The sequence below is a fragment of the Haematobia irritans genome, chromosome 5 (assembly GCF_050003625.1).
Source record: "Haematobia irritans isolate KBUSLIRL chromosome 5, ASM5000362v1, whole genome shotgun sequence".
Taxonomy (NCBI): domain Eukaryota; kingdom Metazoa; phylum Arthropoda; class Insecta; order Diptera; family Muscidae; genus Haematobia; species Haematobia irritans.
This window is the reverse complement of record NC_134401.1, coordinates 22,665,458-22,682,670: the sequence shown is the minus strand read 5'-3', so window position 1 is coordinate 22,682,670 and position 17,213 is coordinate 22,665,458. Positions and strand designations below refer to the sequence as shown.

The 17,213-nt window shown below is 27.1% G+C and overlaps 2 protein-coding genes across 2 annotated transcripts; one reads left to right on the top strand and one right to left on the bottom strand.

Annotated features, from left to right (window-relative positions):
• The first annotated feature begins 4,104 nt into the window (after positions 1–4,104).
• On the top strand, positions 4,105–5,342 carry LOC142240529 (ribosomal RNA-processing protein 8). Its single transcript, XM_075312230.1, has 2 exons — positions 4,105–5,198; positions 5,258–5,342. The coding sequence occupies exons 1-2, from the start codon at positions 4,165–4,167 to the stop codon at positions 5,259–5,261; spliced, it is 1,038 nt and encodes a 345-aa protein (XP_075168345.1). The 5' UTR covers positions 4,105–4,164; the 3' UTR covers positions 5,262–5,342.
• A 2,612-nt stretch (positions 5,343–7,954) lies between these two features.
• LOC142240742 (tRNA (guanine(9)-N(1))-methyltransferase Trmt10A) lies at positions 7,955–9,257 on the bottom strand. The gene is made up of 3 exons (XM_075312461.1): positions 8,997–9,257; positions 8,352–8,928; positions 7,955–8,290 (listed from the first exon to the last, which is right to left on the bottom strand). Exons 1-3 carry the CDS (start codon positions 9,174–9,176, stop codon positions 7,998–8,000), a joined length of 1,050 nt encoding a protein of 349 aa, XP_075168576.1. The 5' UTR covers positions 9,177–9,257; the 3' UTR covers positions 7,955–7,997.
• Positions 9,258–17,213: the final 7,956 nt, after the last annotated feature.

The following is a 17,213-nucleotide window of genomic DNA, read 5'->3' as shown; positions in this document are numbered from 1 at the left end:
TGATATTTTGATAAGGAGTTGCAATTCAATATCCCAAAACTAGAATGCAACCGTTACAATTCGTACAAAAATGCGCTCTCAAGTACAGTTTCATTATGATAAGCCAAGCTAAACTATAAAGAAATTAACAAAAACAATGCAAATATTTTAATAAAGTGAAGGTCGCTAAGAATATTTTTTTGTTTTTTTTTGTACCTAAGGCAAATTCATAATCACATTTAATATAAAAAACTTTTTGCTTATTTATAGAAATAAAAATTCATTCGATATACAAAAAAATTCATTCAAAACTTATTTTTAATCGAAGAATTATAATATTTGAGGCGGGATAAAATTATGTATTTTATCTAGAGAATTAGGCGACTCATTTTGGATGTCACAGCAGCTTATACTTATACATCTTATTTTAAATAATTTTTTGCTTACTTTGATGACCTGAACTAAAAATGTGGAAAAAAGTTGTATACAAATGGAAATAGTTTTTATTTTTCTAAAATGGGTAAAGTTTAATAAAATTGCCTTCTTAATTGTTTAAAATTAGTAAATTTTTCTTAAATTGTCTTGAACATCGTATAGCGCTAAAAACATTTTAACAATTTGTAACTCCAGTTTTTTCCTCTTATTAAATTTTCTTAATCCTTTGACTACAAATGTCCACTGAAGAGGACCTTCGAAAACGACACTAAGCTCTAGTTACCCATTTAGTTTCAATTGATTTCTCGATGTTAATTTAGAGTAGAGACTTTGATCTAAATAAGCTATAAATATTTTCCATATTGGTGAGCACTAAATGCATTTTTACAAACTTCTTTATCATTAAACGAAAAATCTTAATCGTGCCTGGCGTCACTGCAAATGCATATTTTTTTATCGCGGATACTATGTTTAATTTTCTAGCCGAAACGAAACTTTTTCCCATTGTTCATTTTTTGCATAAATAAAATTTAAAAAAATAAATAAATAAATTGTATACAATCATAAAATTTTGACAAAATTATATAGAAAAAAAATTTTTGACAAAATTTTCTATAGACATAAAAATTTCGACAAAATTTTCTATAGTAATAAAATTTTGACAAAATTTTCTAAAGAATTAAATTTTTGAGAAAATTTGCTATAGAAATAAAATTTTGACAAAATTTTCTATAGAAATAAAATTTTGTAAAATTTTCTATAGAAATAAAATGCTGGCAAATTTGTTTAGGCAGTAGCCGACTATCAAACCCTTTTTCGGGAGGTTCAAGTGTAGTTCACGTTGGGTTGAGTGAATTACCCGAATTTATTCTGATAATTGGTTGATAGTTTTGCTGCAAGTAGAGGATGCTGATGAGGAATGTGGTAATTCCGAAACAGCTGTACATCCAACCATCTTGCAGTCTATAGGGCTTTGCCCAAATAAATTTGACAAGCATACTTTTCCTCTGTTGGTTAAGCTACACTTGTAGTTTAGTCAATGCATGGCTTTAAGCTGAGATCAAAAAACAAAAAAAAAAGAAATAAAATTTTGACAACATTTTCTATAGAAATAAAATTTTAAAAAGAAATTCTATAGAAATAAAATTTTTACAAAATTTTCCATAGAAATAAAATTTTGACAAAATTTTCTATAGAAATAAAATTTTGACAAAATTTTCCATAGAAATAAAATTTTGACAAAATTTTCCATAGAAATAAAATTTTGACAAAATTTTCTATAGAAATAAAATTTTGACAAAATTTTCTATAGAAATAAAATTTTGACAAAATTATTTATAGAAATAAAATTTTGACAACATTTTCTGTTGAAATAAAATTTTGACAAAATTTTCAATAGAAATAAAATGTTGACAAAATTTCCTATAGAAATAAAATGTAGTCAAAAATTTCTATAAAATTAAAATTTTGAAAATAAATTCTATAGAAATAAAATTTTAACAAAATTTTCCATAGAAATAAAATTTTGACAAAATTTTCTATAGAAATAAAATTTTGACAAAATTTTCCATAGAAATAAAATTTTGACAAAATTTTCTATAGAAATAAAATTTTGACAAAATTTTCTATAGAAATAAAATTTTGAAAAGAAATTCTATAGAAATAAAATTTTGACAAAATTTTCCATAGAAATAAAATTTGTCGAAATTGTCTATAGGAATAAAATTTTGACACAATTTTCTATAGAAATAAAATTTTTACTACATTTTCTATAAAATTAAAAGTTTGAAAATAAATTCTATAGAAATAAAATGTTGACAAAATTTTCCATAGAAATAAAATGTTGACAAAATTTTCTATAGAAATAAAATTTTGAAAAGAAATTCTATAGATATAAAATTTTGACAAAATTTTCCATAGAAACAAAATTTGTCGAAATTGTCTACAGAAATAAAATGTTGACAAAATTTTCCATAAAAATAAAATTTTGACAAAATTTTCTATAGAAATAAAACGTTGACAAAATTTTCTATAGAAATAAAATTTTGACAAAATTTTCCATAGAAATAAAATTTGTCGAAATTGTCTACAGAAATAAAATTTTGACAAAATTTTCCATAGAAATAAAATTTTGACAAAATTTTCTATAGAAATAAAATTTTGACAACATTTTCTATTGAAATAAAATTTTGACAAAATTTTCTATAGAAATAAAATTTTGACAAAATTTTCTATAGAAATAAAATGTTGACAAAATTTTCTATAGAAATAACATTTTGACAAAATTTTCCATAGAAATAAAATTTTGACAAAATTTTCTATAGAAATAAAATTTTGAAAAGAAATTCTATAGAAATAAAATTTTGACAAAATTTTCCATAGAAATAAAATTTGTCGAAATTGTTTATAGAAATAAAATTTTGACAAAATTTTCAATAGAAATAAAATGTTGACAAAATTTCCTATAGAAATAAAATGTAGTCAAAATTTTCTATAAAATTAAAATTTTGAAAATAAATTCTATAGAAATAAAATTTTGACAAAATTGTCCATAGAAATAATATTTTGACAAAGTTTTCTATAGAAATAAAATTTTGAAAAGAAATTCTATAGAATTAACATTTTGACAAAAATTTCCATAGAAATAAAATTTGTCGAAATTGTCTATAGGAATAAAATTTTGACAAAATTTTCTATAGAAATAAAATGTAAAAGGGTTGACATACATCATCTAGAGCGCGAGATTCAGCGCTACAAAAGAGGATTCATGAGGATACTGTAGCTGAAGCGGTGAGAAGCTACAAGGTTAATCCTGTTCTCGGAGTCCGACCACCACCCATAGCACCGGAAAGAGACCTCCCACTACCCTCCCACGGATAGTTTTAGCCCAATTAAGATCAGGCAAGTGCATCCGCCTCAATTCCTCCTTATCAGTGATTGATAGCAGCGTATCTGGCGTATGACCAATTTGCAACCAAGGGCCACACGACACGCGTCAGCTTTTCTTTTGCCCAGGTAAACCAACCCGACTTACCCCCAGATCACTCTGGACACACCCCACCTTAGTCAGAGAGTTCCTCGATCTGGCCACAAGTTGAAGTACCAAGCGTATAACATAAAATGGATGGAATCACAATAAACTGTTACAACAACAAGATAGAAATAAAATTTTGACAAAAGTTTCTATGGAAATAAAATTTTGACAACATTTTCGATGGAAATAAATTTTTAACAATATGTTCTATAGAAATAAACTCTTGACAAAATTCTCTGTAAAAATAAAAGTTTGAGAAAATTTTCTATAGAAATAAAATTTTGACAAAATTTTCAATAGAAATAAAATTTTGACAAAATTTTCTATAGAAATAATATTTTGACAAAATTTTCTATAGAAATAAAATTGTGAAAAAAAAGATTCTATAGAAATAAAATTTGGCAATTTTATTTCTATTGATTTTTTTCTTAAAATTTTAGTTTAGTTAGGTTAGGTTAGGTGGCAGCCCGATGTATCAGGCTCGCTTAGACTATTCAGTCCATTGTGATACCACATTGGTGAACACACACAAGTTTAGTTTATACTATTTTTGTTGTTTTACATATTGTTTATTGGGAAAGTGAGGCTACCTTATAACATTCATTTCAAACCCTGACCAGCACGATATTTAATCAGCTGTGAGGTCGTATTTACACTATCACACGTGCTGGTCGTTTTGTTTATTTACATCCCAATACTGAAAAATTTCGAAAACTATGAAATTTTTCATTCCAAGCTCCTTTGGCAAGAATACCGATGCAATTAAATTCAAAGCAACGGCAACAAAGGATGAAATAGCTAAAGCGAAGAAAAACAAGAAAAGAAATAAGAAAAATAAACCAAAAGATGATTTTTCTGGTCGAGGACCACTTGCTCCACCACCAATGGACGATGGTGATGAGACTATGGAAACTATCAAGAAAGTAAAAGAGGGTAAAGTGACAAAAAAGAAAAATAAGAAACAGAAGCAACAAGAAAAGAAACTTCTAAAGCCTACATCGGCTTTGGTTCAAGCTGTTAAGGATTCTTTGGCCTCAGATTATGATGACGATGATGAAAGCCCTACAACAAGCACAGCAAAGAACAGTGGCATAAACTCATTTCAGGCTAAGCTTAAAGAGCAACTTATGGGTGGACGATTTCGTTTCATCAACGAACAACTGTACACCATGAATAGCAAGAAAGCGGAACAATTGTTTAAATCTGATCCAGAAGCATTCAAAGCCTATCACGATGGCTATCGTCACCAAGTTGAAAAATGGCCTCTAAATCCTTTAACTCGCATTATCAAAATGATTAAGAAACTACCAAAGTCTTTGGAAATCGGTGATTTTGGATGTGGCGAAGGCATGCTGGCAAAGTCTGTACCAAATAAGGTATACTCCATGGATTTGGTAAGCTCTCGTGATGATATCATTGCCTGTGACATGGCCAATACACCACTCACCACCCATACTTTGGATGTGGCCGTGTATTGTCTTTCATTGATGGGTACAAATTTGAGTGATTATCTTTTGGAAGCTAATCGAGTACTGAAAATTAATGGGCATATGTATGTGGCAGAAATACAATCGCGTTTCGATAATGTCAAGGATTTTGTACGAAAATTAGACTCTTTTGGATTTCAATTAGTTCGACAAGATGTAGGTCAAAAAGTTTTTTACTTTTTCCAATTTAAAAAAGTACGCAATATTGGCAAAGTGGCCAACGTACCGGCAGTATCTTTGAAACCATGCTTATACAGAAAACGGTGAGTACTTTGTGACAATCAATTGGAAGAATATCTTTGACATGTTTATTTTTATACAGATAAGTTTTGGAACACATCGGGAAACCATATAACTATGATAAGGATTTAGAAGTGTAATGTAGAAAATAAATACACAAAAGGAAATATTTTTTGTGATTTTTGTTTTTGGGTTTGGTTTCCATACAATGCGAGCTAATATATATGCAGATATTTGTTAATCAGCGCTATCAAAATGAATTGATCTAAAAAACTGCCCTCTAAACTTCAGCAAATGAAAACATAAAGCCAAAGCTGTGGCGACACACTTAGCCCAGCGACCCTTTAAATTTTTTAACTCGATGGAAAAAAGTTTCCTGTAGGCTGAACCAACGAAACCAATGTGCTGACCAAAAGTGCAGTTTTAACCTTCTTCGGAGTACGTTTGAGAGTTGTTTAGCCTTCAAGGTGTTCCGAGTTTATACACTGCTCTCAGTCTTATGTTTGTGTCCAGAGTGGTCAATGGCGCCGAAAATAATTTACGAAAATTTTAAGAAAAATTTTAAAAACTCTTATTTTGAAGGAAGTCGTTCATTACTATAAGAAATTTTGTCAAAATTTTATTTCAATAGAAAATTTTGTCAAAATTTAATTTCTAAAGAAAATTTTGTCAAACTTTTATTTCTATAAAAAATTGTGTCAAAATTTTATTTCCATACAAATTTTTGTAACAATTTTATTTGTATAGAAAATGTTGTAAGACTTTTTTTTCTATAAAAAATTTTGTCAAAATTTTATTTCTATAGACCAATTTGTCAAAATTTTATTTCTATAGACAATTTTGTCAACATTTTATTTCTATAGAAAATTTTGTCAAAATTTTATTTCTATACACAGAAAAAAAATTCACGAAAAATTTTCCAATTAAAATTTTAATTGAGTTTTAAAAAATATTCAATTAAAAATTTAATTGATTCAACAAATTTTTTAATTGCAACAAAAATCAATCACAAAAATTAATAGTATCAGTTAATTTTTTAATTGGACCAATTATTTTTTTAATTGACCTTCAATTAATTTTTTAATTGACACTATCATTTTTGTGATTGAAGACATTTCAATTAAAAAATTAATTGGATCAATTAATTTCGTGATTGAACCAGAAAAAAATGTTTGTGTGCAGAAAATGTTGTCCAAATTTTATTTCTATAGAAAATAGAAAATTTTGTAAAAATTTTATTTCTATAGAAAATTTTGTCAAAATTTTATTTCCATAGAAAATTTTGTCAAAATTTTATTTCCATAGAAAATTTTGTCAAAATTTTATTTGTATAGAAAAATTTGGAAAACATTTTATTTCCATAGAAAATTTTGTAAAAATTTTATTTATATAGAAAATTTTGTCAAAATTTTATTACTATAGGAAATTTTATAATTGTTTCTATAGAAAATTTTGTCAAAATTTTATTTCTATAGAAAATGTTGTCAAAATTTTATTTATATAGACAATTTTATCAGAATTTTATTTCTATAGAAAATTTTGTCAAAATTTTATTTCTATAGAAAATTTTGTCAAGATTTTTTCTATAGAAAATTTTGTCAAAATTTTATTTTTATAGAAAATTTTGTCAAAATTTTATTTCCATAGAAAATTTTGTCAAAATTTTATTTCCATAGAAAATTTTGTCAAAATTTTATTTGTATAGAAAAATTTGGAAAACATTTTATTTCCATAGAAAATTTTGTAAAAATTTTATTTATATAGAAAATTTTGTCAAAATTTTATTACTATAGGAAATTTTATAATTTTTTTCTATAGAAAATTTTGTCAAAATTTTATTTCTATAGAAAATTTTGTCAAAATTTTATTTCTATAGAAAATTTTATCAGAATTTTATTTCTATAGAAAAATTTGTCAAAATTTTATTTCTATAGAAAATTGTGCCAAAATTTGATTTCTATGGAAAATTTTGTTAAAATTTTATTTCTATAGAAAATTTTGTCAAAATTTTATTTCTATAGAAAATTTTGTCAAAATTTTATTTCTATAGAAAGTTTTGTCAAAATTTTATTTCTATAGAAAATTTAGTCAAGATTTTTTCTATAGAAAATTTTGTCAAAATTTTATTTTTATAGAAAATTTTGTCAAAATTTTATTTTTATAGGAAATTTTACAATTTTTTTCTATAGAAAATAATATTCCTAGAAAAATTGAGGTACCTCTTAGTTGGAGAGTAATATTTTACAAAATCTACCAAAAATCAAGAATTCTACCAATCTAGCAAACAATAAAAAATGTACAATTTTTGATAGATTTATACCAACCTCGTGAGTTCATTTGCCTTAAAGATTCCCCTTATTTTGATAAGTTCTATATTCTGAGATGCTTTTGATTTCCATACGATTCACGATCGCTTAGTAATCGCCCCATTTCCACCTGCAGGATTGGGTTTGGGAAGTTCTGTCCAACTTTAAATTTGGCTCTATATTAGGGAAGCCATCAGACACCATCTTGATAAGGACCCACTACCTGTTGTTTTCTATCCATTAACTTTAGGGACGTACTTAATATACTGTGCTGTAGTTATCTGCACTTTGTTGGAAAGTTATATCACCTGACCGTTACATTTAGACTATCCATCCATTGTGACAGTAGACGGATTTCTAGCACGTCTTAAGAGTTTGGATCCCTAATAAATACTCGACTTTTTCAGTGCAACAATTTGTGTGGACATGGCATCGGAAGTTTTCTTTTTTACTACTCCACTACTAACTAATGATTTCTGTTGTTTGTTATCTACCTTACGTTAGGAATAACATTTATTAACTTTCGGAACTTTCTTTCATTTCATTTGCCAGATGAACATTTTCGGAGGATATTGCACAATTTTCTTTTTCTTCAGCCTCTTCATAGGTCTTCTCTACACATACATTTTTATTTTCACTGGTATCGTTCCCAACATTCAAATGATCTCGATATTCATTGACTTCGTCATCGTCCTTATCTGCACAGTTGATAACTTGTTTAGCTTTGGCACCCTTTCTTGGAGGTATAGTTTGCAGAATGGCATCGGACCAACTCTTTCCCTCAGCAACACGAACCAGAATTTCGAAAACTAGTATGATAAAAAATGTTGCTACCGATTAAACTAAACTTTAGCGATTTTTTTTACTTACCATGAAAAGTTGTGAGAACAGCTCTTGTCTTCATATCCACATATTCACCCAATGGCAAACGTGCTGTTTTTAAACCAGCTTTAGTCGCCCGATCATGACAAAAGTTCTTGTGATGATTGTGATCCACCAGACCGCCTATGACATATACATTTTCGGGAACAAGACTATCCAAAACTACATCGGATTCACTGGTTAGATAAATCAACTCCTTGTTATGAAATGCTTGTAGGTGTGTCTCATCGAAATGATATTTCAAATGCCAATTTTCCCAACCATCATTCTTTTTCAATACCCTATGTATGTTTCCATCGGTTTTTATGCCTGTAAAATGCAACTGCACTGGACATTCCGATCGTCGATTAATGGTATATATACGAAGACATTGTTTGACACATTTGGCCATGTCACGTTCATTCATCATATCATCGCAATCCAGGTCTATAGCGATACGCAAAGGATTCTCGATCTCTCCAGCTTTAAGTAAACGCTTCTTAAGATCTTTACGGCTTGGACCAGAACGTGTAGGCAAGCCCTGCTCGGCTGCTTCACGGCGCTTTTGTTTTTGTCTTTCCTTTTCCTACAAAAATCAAGAAGTTCAATGGATAAATGTTCGTTATAAGAGGACGCCGCTTATTGGCAATATACCTGTCGTCTCCTCTCCTTGCGTAGTTGTAATTGTTGTTCAAGTTTTCGCTGTTTCTTCAGTTGATTTTTACTATTCGGTGTGGGTGGAGTAAAACCAGGCGCTGTGGCTATCACTTGGTTTACATCTTCTTCTTCCTTCTGTTTCTTTTCAGGCGGTGGGTTTAATGGATCACTTTCCATTTTGTAAATAATTTTCTAATACAAGTTCGAATATCGCACGATATGTTTTATCTCACGTGTAGTGGTTTTGTTTATAAAGGGTGATTTTTTTGAGGTTAGGATTTTCATGCATTAGTATTTGACAGATCACGTGGGATTTCAGACATGGTGTCAAAGAGAAAGATGCTCAGTATGCTTTGACATTTCATCATGAATAGACTTACTAACGAGCCACAACTTCGGATTTTCAGTGAATGGGCCCTAGAAAAGTTGGCAGAAAATCCGCTTTTTTATCGACAAATTTTGTTCAGCGATGAGGCTCATTTCTGGTTGAATGGCTACGTAAATAAGCAAAATTGCCGCATTTGGAGTGAAGAGCAACCAGAAGCCGTTCAAGAACTGCCCATGCATCCCGAAAAATGCACTGTTTGGTGTGGTTTGTACGCTGGTGGAATCATTGGACCGTATTTTTTCAAAGATGCTGTTGGACGCAACGTTACGGTGAATGGCGATCGCTATCGTTCGATGCTAACAAACTTTTTGTTGCCAAAAATGGAAGAACTGAACTTGGTTGACATGTGGTTTCAACAAGATGGCGCTACATGCCACACAGCTCGCGATTCTATGGCCATTTTGAGGGAAAACTTCGGAGAACAATTCATCTCAAGAAATGGACCGGTAAGTTGGCCACCAAGATCATGCGATTTGACGCCTTTAGACTATTTTTTGTGGGGCTACGTCAAGTCTAAAGTCTACAGAAATAAGCCAGCAACTATTCCAGCTTTGGAAGACAACATTTCCGAAGAAATTCGGGCTATTCCGGCCGAAATGCTCGAAAAAGTTGCCCAAAATTGGACTTTCCGAATGGACCACCTAAGACGCAGCCGCGGTCAACATTTAAATGAAATTATCTTCAAAAAGTAAATGTCATGGACCAATCTAACGTTTCAAATAAAGAACCGATGAGATTTTGCAAATTTTATGCGTTTTTTTTTAAAAAAAAGTTATCAAGCTCTTAACAAATCACCCTTTATTAAACAGCTGATTTACCCATACTTTACCTAAATACCGACACCGGCGGCGTAGGAAGTGTTGCCACAGTTAATTGTAGGAAGAAAAGTGCTACCAAATTCTCATATATGACATCTATAGCGTTGGTGTATTAGTAGAGCTACTAATAAATCTTCCTCGGGAGTAACTGGGTAATGAAAACAAATAAAATTTATCTACAAAACGTCATACTTGTGAAAAATCCATTAATGTCAAGCTAATAAAGCTTTAAGGTGGACACTAAGTTCGAATTAAGTCGAATTAACAAACTGCAATAGTAAGTATAGCCGATATTGTCCTGCAACAAACTTTCTCAGTTTTTATCGATATTTTGAAGTAATATAATTGAAAAATATTTCAATTACGATCTCTCTGTTGGGTTGGCAGTAAATCAAAACATATAAAATATCGAAATAATGTACTTGTAAAGTAATAATCGCGTATATTTTGGAGCGACCCCATTTTGGCACAATCTACTGAAGGGAAGTTTTGCGATCCGCATATCGTCTTCCAAATATTACTATTTTATTTAGAAACTGGTGAGAATAAAAATCAATGTAACACTGAGTAGTGTGGCACCATAATTATTTTGTAATTTTGCTCATTTTCGCTAATTTTGCGGCGTCGATGTATTTCGAAAGAGGCAATTGCATTCAAAAAGCCATTCCTTGTAACTTACAGATTCATTTATTGTTTTCTTTTTCAAAAAAATTTGCTGGACTAAAATGTTTTTTCTTTAACAGCTGATTTTGTGAAATTGGGAACAGGCCTCATAAATTATTTCTATACCCAGTGTTGCCAGGGTAAATTTTTGGTTTACCCAACAAGGACAAACAAAGTTCCCTACATTCCCAAATAATGTTCCCTACAATATTTTTCGTTAAATTCAAACAAAATTTACAAAACAAATATGGTTCTATGTGCCTTATTATCTTAAAACATATGAAAATACAACGTATATTACGTAATAATAAATTTGTATTACCAACACGGTTGCCACAGTTGGTAGAATTCTACCAAAAATAGATGTTGGTCTGTTTTGTAGAATTTTTGTTTTTGTTTTATTTTGGAAAAAGTTTCTATAAAAAAGTTGAGAAATTTTTCTATAGAAATAAAATTTTGAGAAAAAATTCTCTGCTGAAATAAAATTTTTACAAAATTCTCTATATAAATAAAATTTGGTAAGATTTTGTATAGAAATAAAATTTTCATAAAATTTTCTATACAAATAAAAATTTGACAAAATTTTCTATAGGAATAAAATTTGGAGAAAAAATTCTCTATAGAAATAAATCTTTTACAAAATTCTCTATAGAAATAAAATTTGGACAAAATTTTCGATAGGAATAAAATTTTGACAAAATTTTCTATAGGAATAAAATTTTTACAAAATTTTCTATAGAAATAAAATTTTGAGAAAATGTTCTATAGAAATAAGAATTTGAGAAAATTTTAACAACAATTTCTATAAAAACACATTTTTTACAAAATTATAAATATATAAAAATAAAATTTTACAAAATTTTCTATAGAAATAAAATTTGAACAAAATTTTCTATAGGAATAAAATTTTGATAAAATTTTCTATAGGAATAAAATTTTGACAAAATTTTCTATAGAAATAAAATTTTGAGAAAATGTTCTATAGAAATAAAAATTTGAGAAAATTTTCTATAAAAATAAAATTTTGACAAAAATTTCTATAAAAATATTTTTTTTACAAAATTATAAATATATAGAAATAAAATTTGAACAAAATTTTCTATAGGAATAAAATTTTGACAAAATTTTCTATAGAAATAAAATTTTGGGAAATTTTTCTATAAAAATAAAATTTTGACAAAAATGTCTATAAAAATAAAATTTAGACAAAAAATTCTATAAAAATAAATTTTTTACAAAATTATAAATATATTGAAATAAAATTTGACAAAATTTTCTATAGAAGTAAAATTTTGAGAAAAAATTCTCTGCAGAAATAAAATGTTTACAAAATTCTATATAGAAATTGTATAGAAATAAAATTTTCATAAAATTTTCTATAGAAATAAAATTTTGACAAAATTTTCTATAGGAGTAAAATTTTGACAAAATCTTCTATAGAAACAAAATTTTGGCAAAATTTTCTATAGGCATACAATTTTGACAAAATTTTGTACAGAAATATTTGTTTGGTAGATTTGTGATAGGATTTTCTTAAAATTTTGGTAGATTTTTTTTGGCACGAGTGGTTACCACACATTATTAAAGATCAAGCCTTGCCGGCTTCTAATTTCCTCCTCTATAGCCACCAAAATATAAAAATTATTAAAAATTGTGTTGAGTGAAAAAGTCCCGACACTGAAAAGTCCCCTACGTCCCTACAAGACGCTAAATATTAGAGAGTGTTGCCAGAAGTAGGGAATTTCCCCTACTTCTAGGGGTATAATAAGTTTGTCATTCCGTATGTAACACATCGAAATATTGATTTTCGACTATATAAAGTATATATACTCGATCAGGGAGAAATTCTAAGACGATATAACGATATCCGTCTGGATATCTGGCTGTGTGTATGTCTGTTGTAATCACGCTGCAGCCTTCAATAAATAGGCTACCATCCTAAAAATGTGGCACAGACAAGCTTTTTATCTACACTCCATTATAGTTCGAAGATGAGCTGTATTGGTCCATAGCTCCCATATAAACCGACCACCCGATTTGGGATCTTGGCCTTCTTGAAACCGTAGTCTTTATCCGATTTGCCTGAAAATGAAATTCTAGAGATATTTTAGGACCACACATATCCACGCCGAATATGGTGTGTACTGGTCCATGTTATGGTATAGGCCACATATAGACCGACTTCCCGTTTTTGGGATTCTAGATACCGCAATTATTTATCCGATTTGCAAATATATGGTCCATATATGGTGTGTATTCATCCATGTTTTGGTATAGCGCCCATATAGATCCTTCTCCAGATATGCCTTCTTGAGCTTCTATGAAACGAAATTTTTAACCGAAGTAGATGTTCCGAATATAGTGGGTATGGGTCCATGTTTTGGTATAGCCCCCATATAGACCCATCTCCCGGTGTGACTTCTTGGCCTTCTACACACCACAATTTTTATCCAATTTGCATGAAATTCGAATGTAGAGGTATTTATGTCCAGAAATGGTTATTTTGGATATGGTGTGCATCGGTCCATGTTTTGGTATAGCCCCCATATAGACCGACATCCCGATTTGACTTCTTGCTATTTTAGAAACCGCAATTTTTATCCGATATGCATTCGAAATATAGATGTTCCGAATATGGTGTGTATCAGTCCATGTTTTGGTATAGGGCCCATATAGACCCATCTTCCGGTTTGATTTCTTGGCCTTCAACACACCACAATTTTTATCCAATTTGCATGAAATTCGAATTTTAGGTCCAGAAGTAGTTATTTTGGATATTGTATGTATCGGTCCTTGGTTTGGTATAGCCCCATATAGACAGATCTTCCGATTTTACTTCTTGCGATTATAGAAACCGCATTTTTTATCCGATTGTTTCCTTTAGATGGTATATTTCTTAAAATCCCACTGGGGTTTTCAGAGGAAACTACTGAATTTTATTCATGGTGGTGGTAAAGTATGTAAATATTTTACTACCAACAAAAATCAATTGTTTACCATTGTTTTGAAAATTTTCAGCTGTAACGATTATCCCAAGTTTCACTATTTTTATCCATACCAAAAATAAATCAACACAATCTGCTATTTTATTTACAAAAGTAATATTTTACTATATATATTTGAATGGTTTTCTCATTTTGTTTACATTATGACCATATTTCATTTGATGTTGTTGTTATCGTTAATATTTATTTATGTAATAATAATAATATTTGTATATGCTTTACAATAATATTTAATAGAAAAATTTTCTTATTGTAAATTCAAAGAAATTATTGTTTAAAAGAAAAACGCATACACATAAGCATTTTTTTATAAATAAAAAAAAATAAATACAACATACATATTGTTAAAAAAATTAACATTTCTTTTTTATTTTTAGAATTCGGTTACAATTTTTCATTTTTGAAAAATTCTTATTTTCTAATGTATATGTATGTTTGTGTGTGGGTTTAATCGATTATTTTGTGTGGGAATGTAATTATGTTTTTTTTTTATTTTAATGAATAATAATAATAGTTTTAATTATTATATATAAGTATGCATGTAGTATGGAATTATATTTTATAATAACTAACGTATTAACAATTTCTTTAAATATGTATGTGGTGTATTGTAAATACCATGTTATATTCGAATGTTAATGTATGCTATTATAAATTAGTTTTTTTTTATTTTATTTAATATTTTCAAAATATTCTTGTTTTCGATTTTTAATGATTTTTTTCGTTATATAGCATTTATGCATATATATGTATTTTCCTTTGTATCATTGCTTGCTCTCTATATATAAATAAGTTATATTCTTATAAAATATTCTCTTCAAATAACTTTATACATACCTAGAAAAGTACACTCAAAGAAAATTGGTGCATACCGCGTGGCATTTGAAGTACCATCAGTTGATCATACACGTGAACGCACCAGGAAGGAAAATGTAGCTTAATTTTAAAAAACTTTTCGACAAAATCAAGAATATTTTTTAGACTTTATTAACTATATTCGAGCCAAAAAAATTTACAACATTTTTGAGAAAATTTTAACAAAAAACTACCAAATAAAAACATCTTATTTTGTTTATCAAAATTTAATTTTTATAGAAAATTTGGCCAACATTTTATTTCTATAGAAAATTTTGTTAACATTTTATTTCTATAGAAAATTTTGTCAAAATTTTATTTTTATAGAAAATTTTGTCAAAATTTTATTTTTATAGAAAATTTTGTCAAAATTTTATTTTTATGGAAAATTTGATCAAAATTTTATTTCTATAGAAAATTTGATCAAAATTTTATTTCTATAGAAAATTTTGTTAACAATTTATTTCTATAGAAAATTTTGTTAAAAATTTATTTCTATAGAAAATTTTGTCATAAATTTAATTTTATAGAAAATTTTGTCAAAATTTTATTTTTATAGAAAATTTTGTCAAAATTTTATTTTTATAGAAAATTTGATCAAAATTTTATTTCTATAGAAAATTTTGTTAAAAATTAATTTCTATAGAAAATTTTGTTAAGAATTTATTTCTATAGAAAATTTTGTCATAAATTTATTTTTATAGAAAATTTTGTCAAAATTTTATTTTTATAGAAAATTTTGTCAACATTTTATTTCTATAGAAAATTTTGTCAAAATTTTATTTCTATAGAAAATTTTGTCATAATTTTATTTCTATAGAAAATTTTGTCAACATTTTATTTCTAAGAAAATTTTGTCAAAATTTTATTTTTATAGAAAATTTGGTCAACATTTTATTTCTATAGAAAATTTTGTTAAAATTTTATTTCTATAGAAAATTTTGACAAAATTTTATTTTTATAGAAAATTTTGTTTTTATAGAAAATTTTGTCAAAATTTTATTTTTATAGAAAATTTGATCGAAATTTTATTTCTATAGAAAATTTTGTTAAAAATTTATTTCTATAGAAAATTTTGTCATAAATTTATTTTTATAGAAAATTTTGTCAAAATTTTATTTTTATCGAAAAAGTTGTCAAAATTTAATTTTTATAGAAAATTTAGTCAAAAGTTTATTTCTACAGAAAATTTTGTCAACATTTTATTTCTATGGAAAATTTTGTCAAAATTGTAATTCTATAGAAAATTTTATTCAAAAAAAGTTTGTCATCATTTTATTTCTATGGAAAATTTTATCACAATATTATTTCTATAGGAAATTTTGTCAAAATTTTATTTCTATAGAAAATTTGGCCAAAATTAATTTATATAGAAATTTTGTCAAAATTCGTTTTTGTTTTTTATTATTGGGTTGTACTTCAATCATATTTGTTGTTTTGATCTCAGCTTAAAACCATTGCGTTGACTAAACTACAAGAGTAGCTTAGACAACAGAGGAAAAGAATGTTTGTCGAATTTATTTGGACAAATCCCTATACACTCCAAGATGGTTGGATGGACGCACGTTTCGGAATTACCAGAAATAAACTCGGTAAACCCAAAGTGAACCACACTCTAACCTTCTGAAAAAAGGTTTATGATAGTTGGCCCTTCCTAAATAAATCTTTTATAATTTATATAGAAAAATTTGTCAAAATTGTATTACTACAGAAAATTTTGTCAAAAATTTATTCCTATCGAAAATTTTGTCAAAATTTTATTTTTATAGAAAATTTTGTCAAAATTTTATTTCTAAATTTTCTATAGAAATAGAAAATTTTGTCAAGATTTTATTTCTATAGAAAATTTTGTCAAAATTTTATTTCTATAGAATATTTTATCAAAATTTTGTTTCTATAGAAAATTTTGTCAAAATTTTATTTTTATAGAAAATTTTGTCAAAATTTTATTTCTATAGAAAATTTTGTCAAGATTTTATTTCTATAGAAAATTTTGTCAAGATTTTATTTCTATAGAAAATTTTGTCAAAATTTTATTTCTATAGAATATTTTATCAAAATTTTATTTCTATAGAAAATTTTGTCAAAATTTTATTTTTATAGAAAATTTTGTCAAAATTTTATTTCTATAGAAAATTTTGTCAAGATTTTATTTCTATGGAAAATTTTGTCAAAATTTTATTTCTATAGAAAATTTTGTCAAAATTTTATTCAAGTAGATAAAAATGTTTTCAAAACTTTGTTTGTATAGAAAATTTTGTCATAATTTCATTTCTTTAGAAAATTTTGTTAAAATTTTATTTCTATCGTATAGAAAATGTTGTCAAAACTTTGTTTCTATTAAAACATTTGTCAATATTTCTATAGAAAATTTTGTCAAAATCTTATTTCTATAGAAAATTTTGTCGAAATTTAATTTCTATAGAAAATGTTGTAAAAATTTTATTTCTATAGAAAATTTTGTAAAAAAAGTTATTTCTATGGA

Excerpts from the sequence above, each read along its gene's own strand:
- LOC142240529 (XM_075312230.1), top strand. The coding sequence starts at position 4,165 with ATGAAATTTTTCATTCCAAGCTCCTTTGGCAAGAATACCGATGCAATT.
- LOC142240742 (XM_075312461.1), bottom strand. The coding sequence starts at position 9,176 with ATGGAAAGTGATCCATTAAACCCACCGCCTGAAAAGAAACAGAAGGAA. Across the intron at positions 8,929-8,996 it reads GCAAGGAGAGGAGACGACAG|GAAAAGGAAAGACAAAAACA; the intron begins GTATATTGCCAA and ends TGATTTTTGTAG. Across the intron at positions 8,291-8,351 it reads TGTTCTCACAACTTTTCATG|TTTTCGAAATTCTGGTTCGT; the intron begins GTAAGTAAAAAA and ends TTATCATACTAG.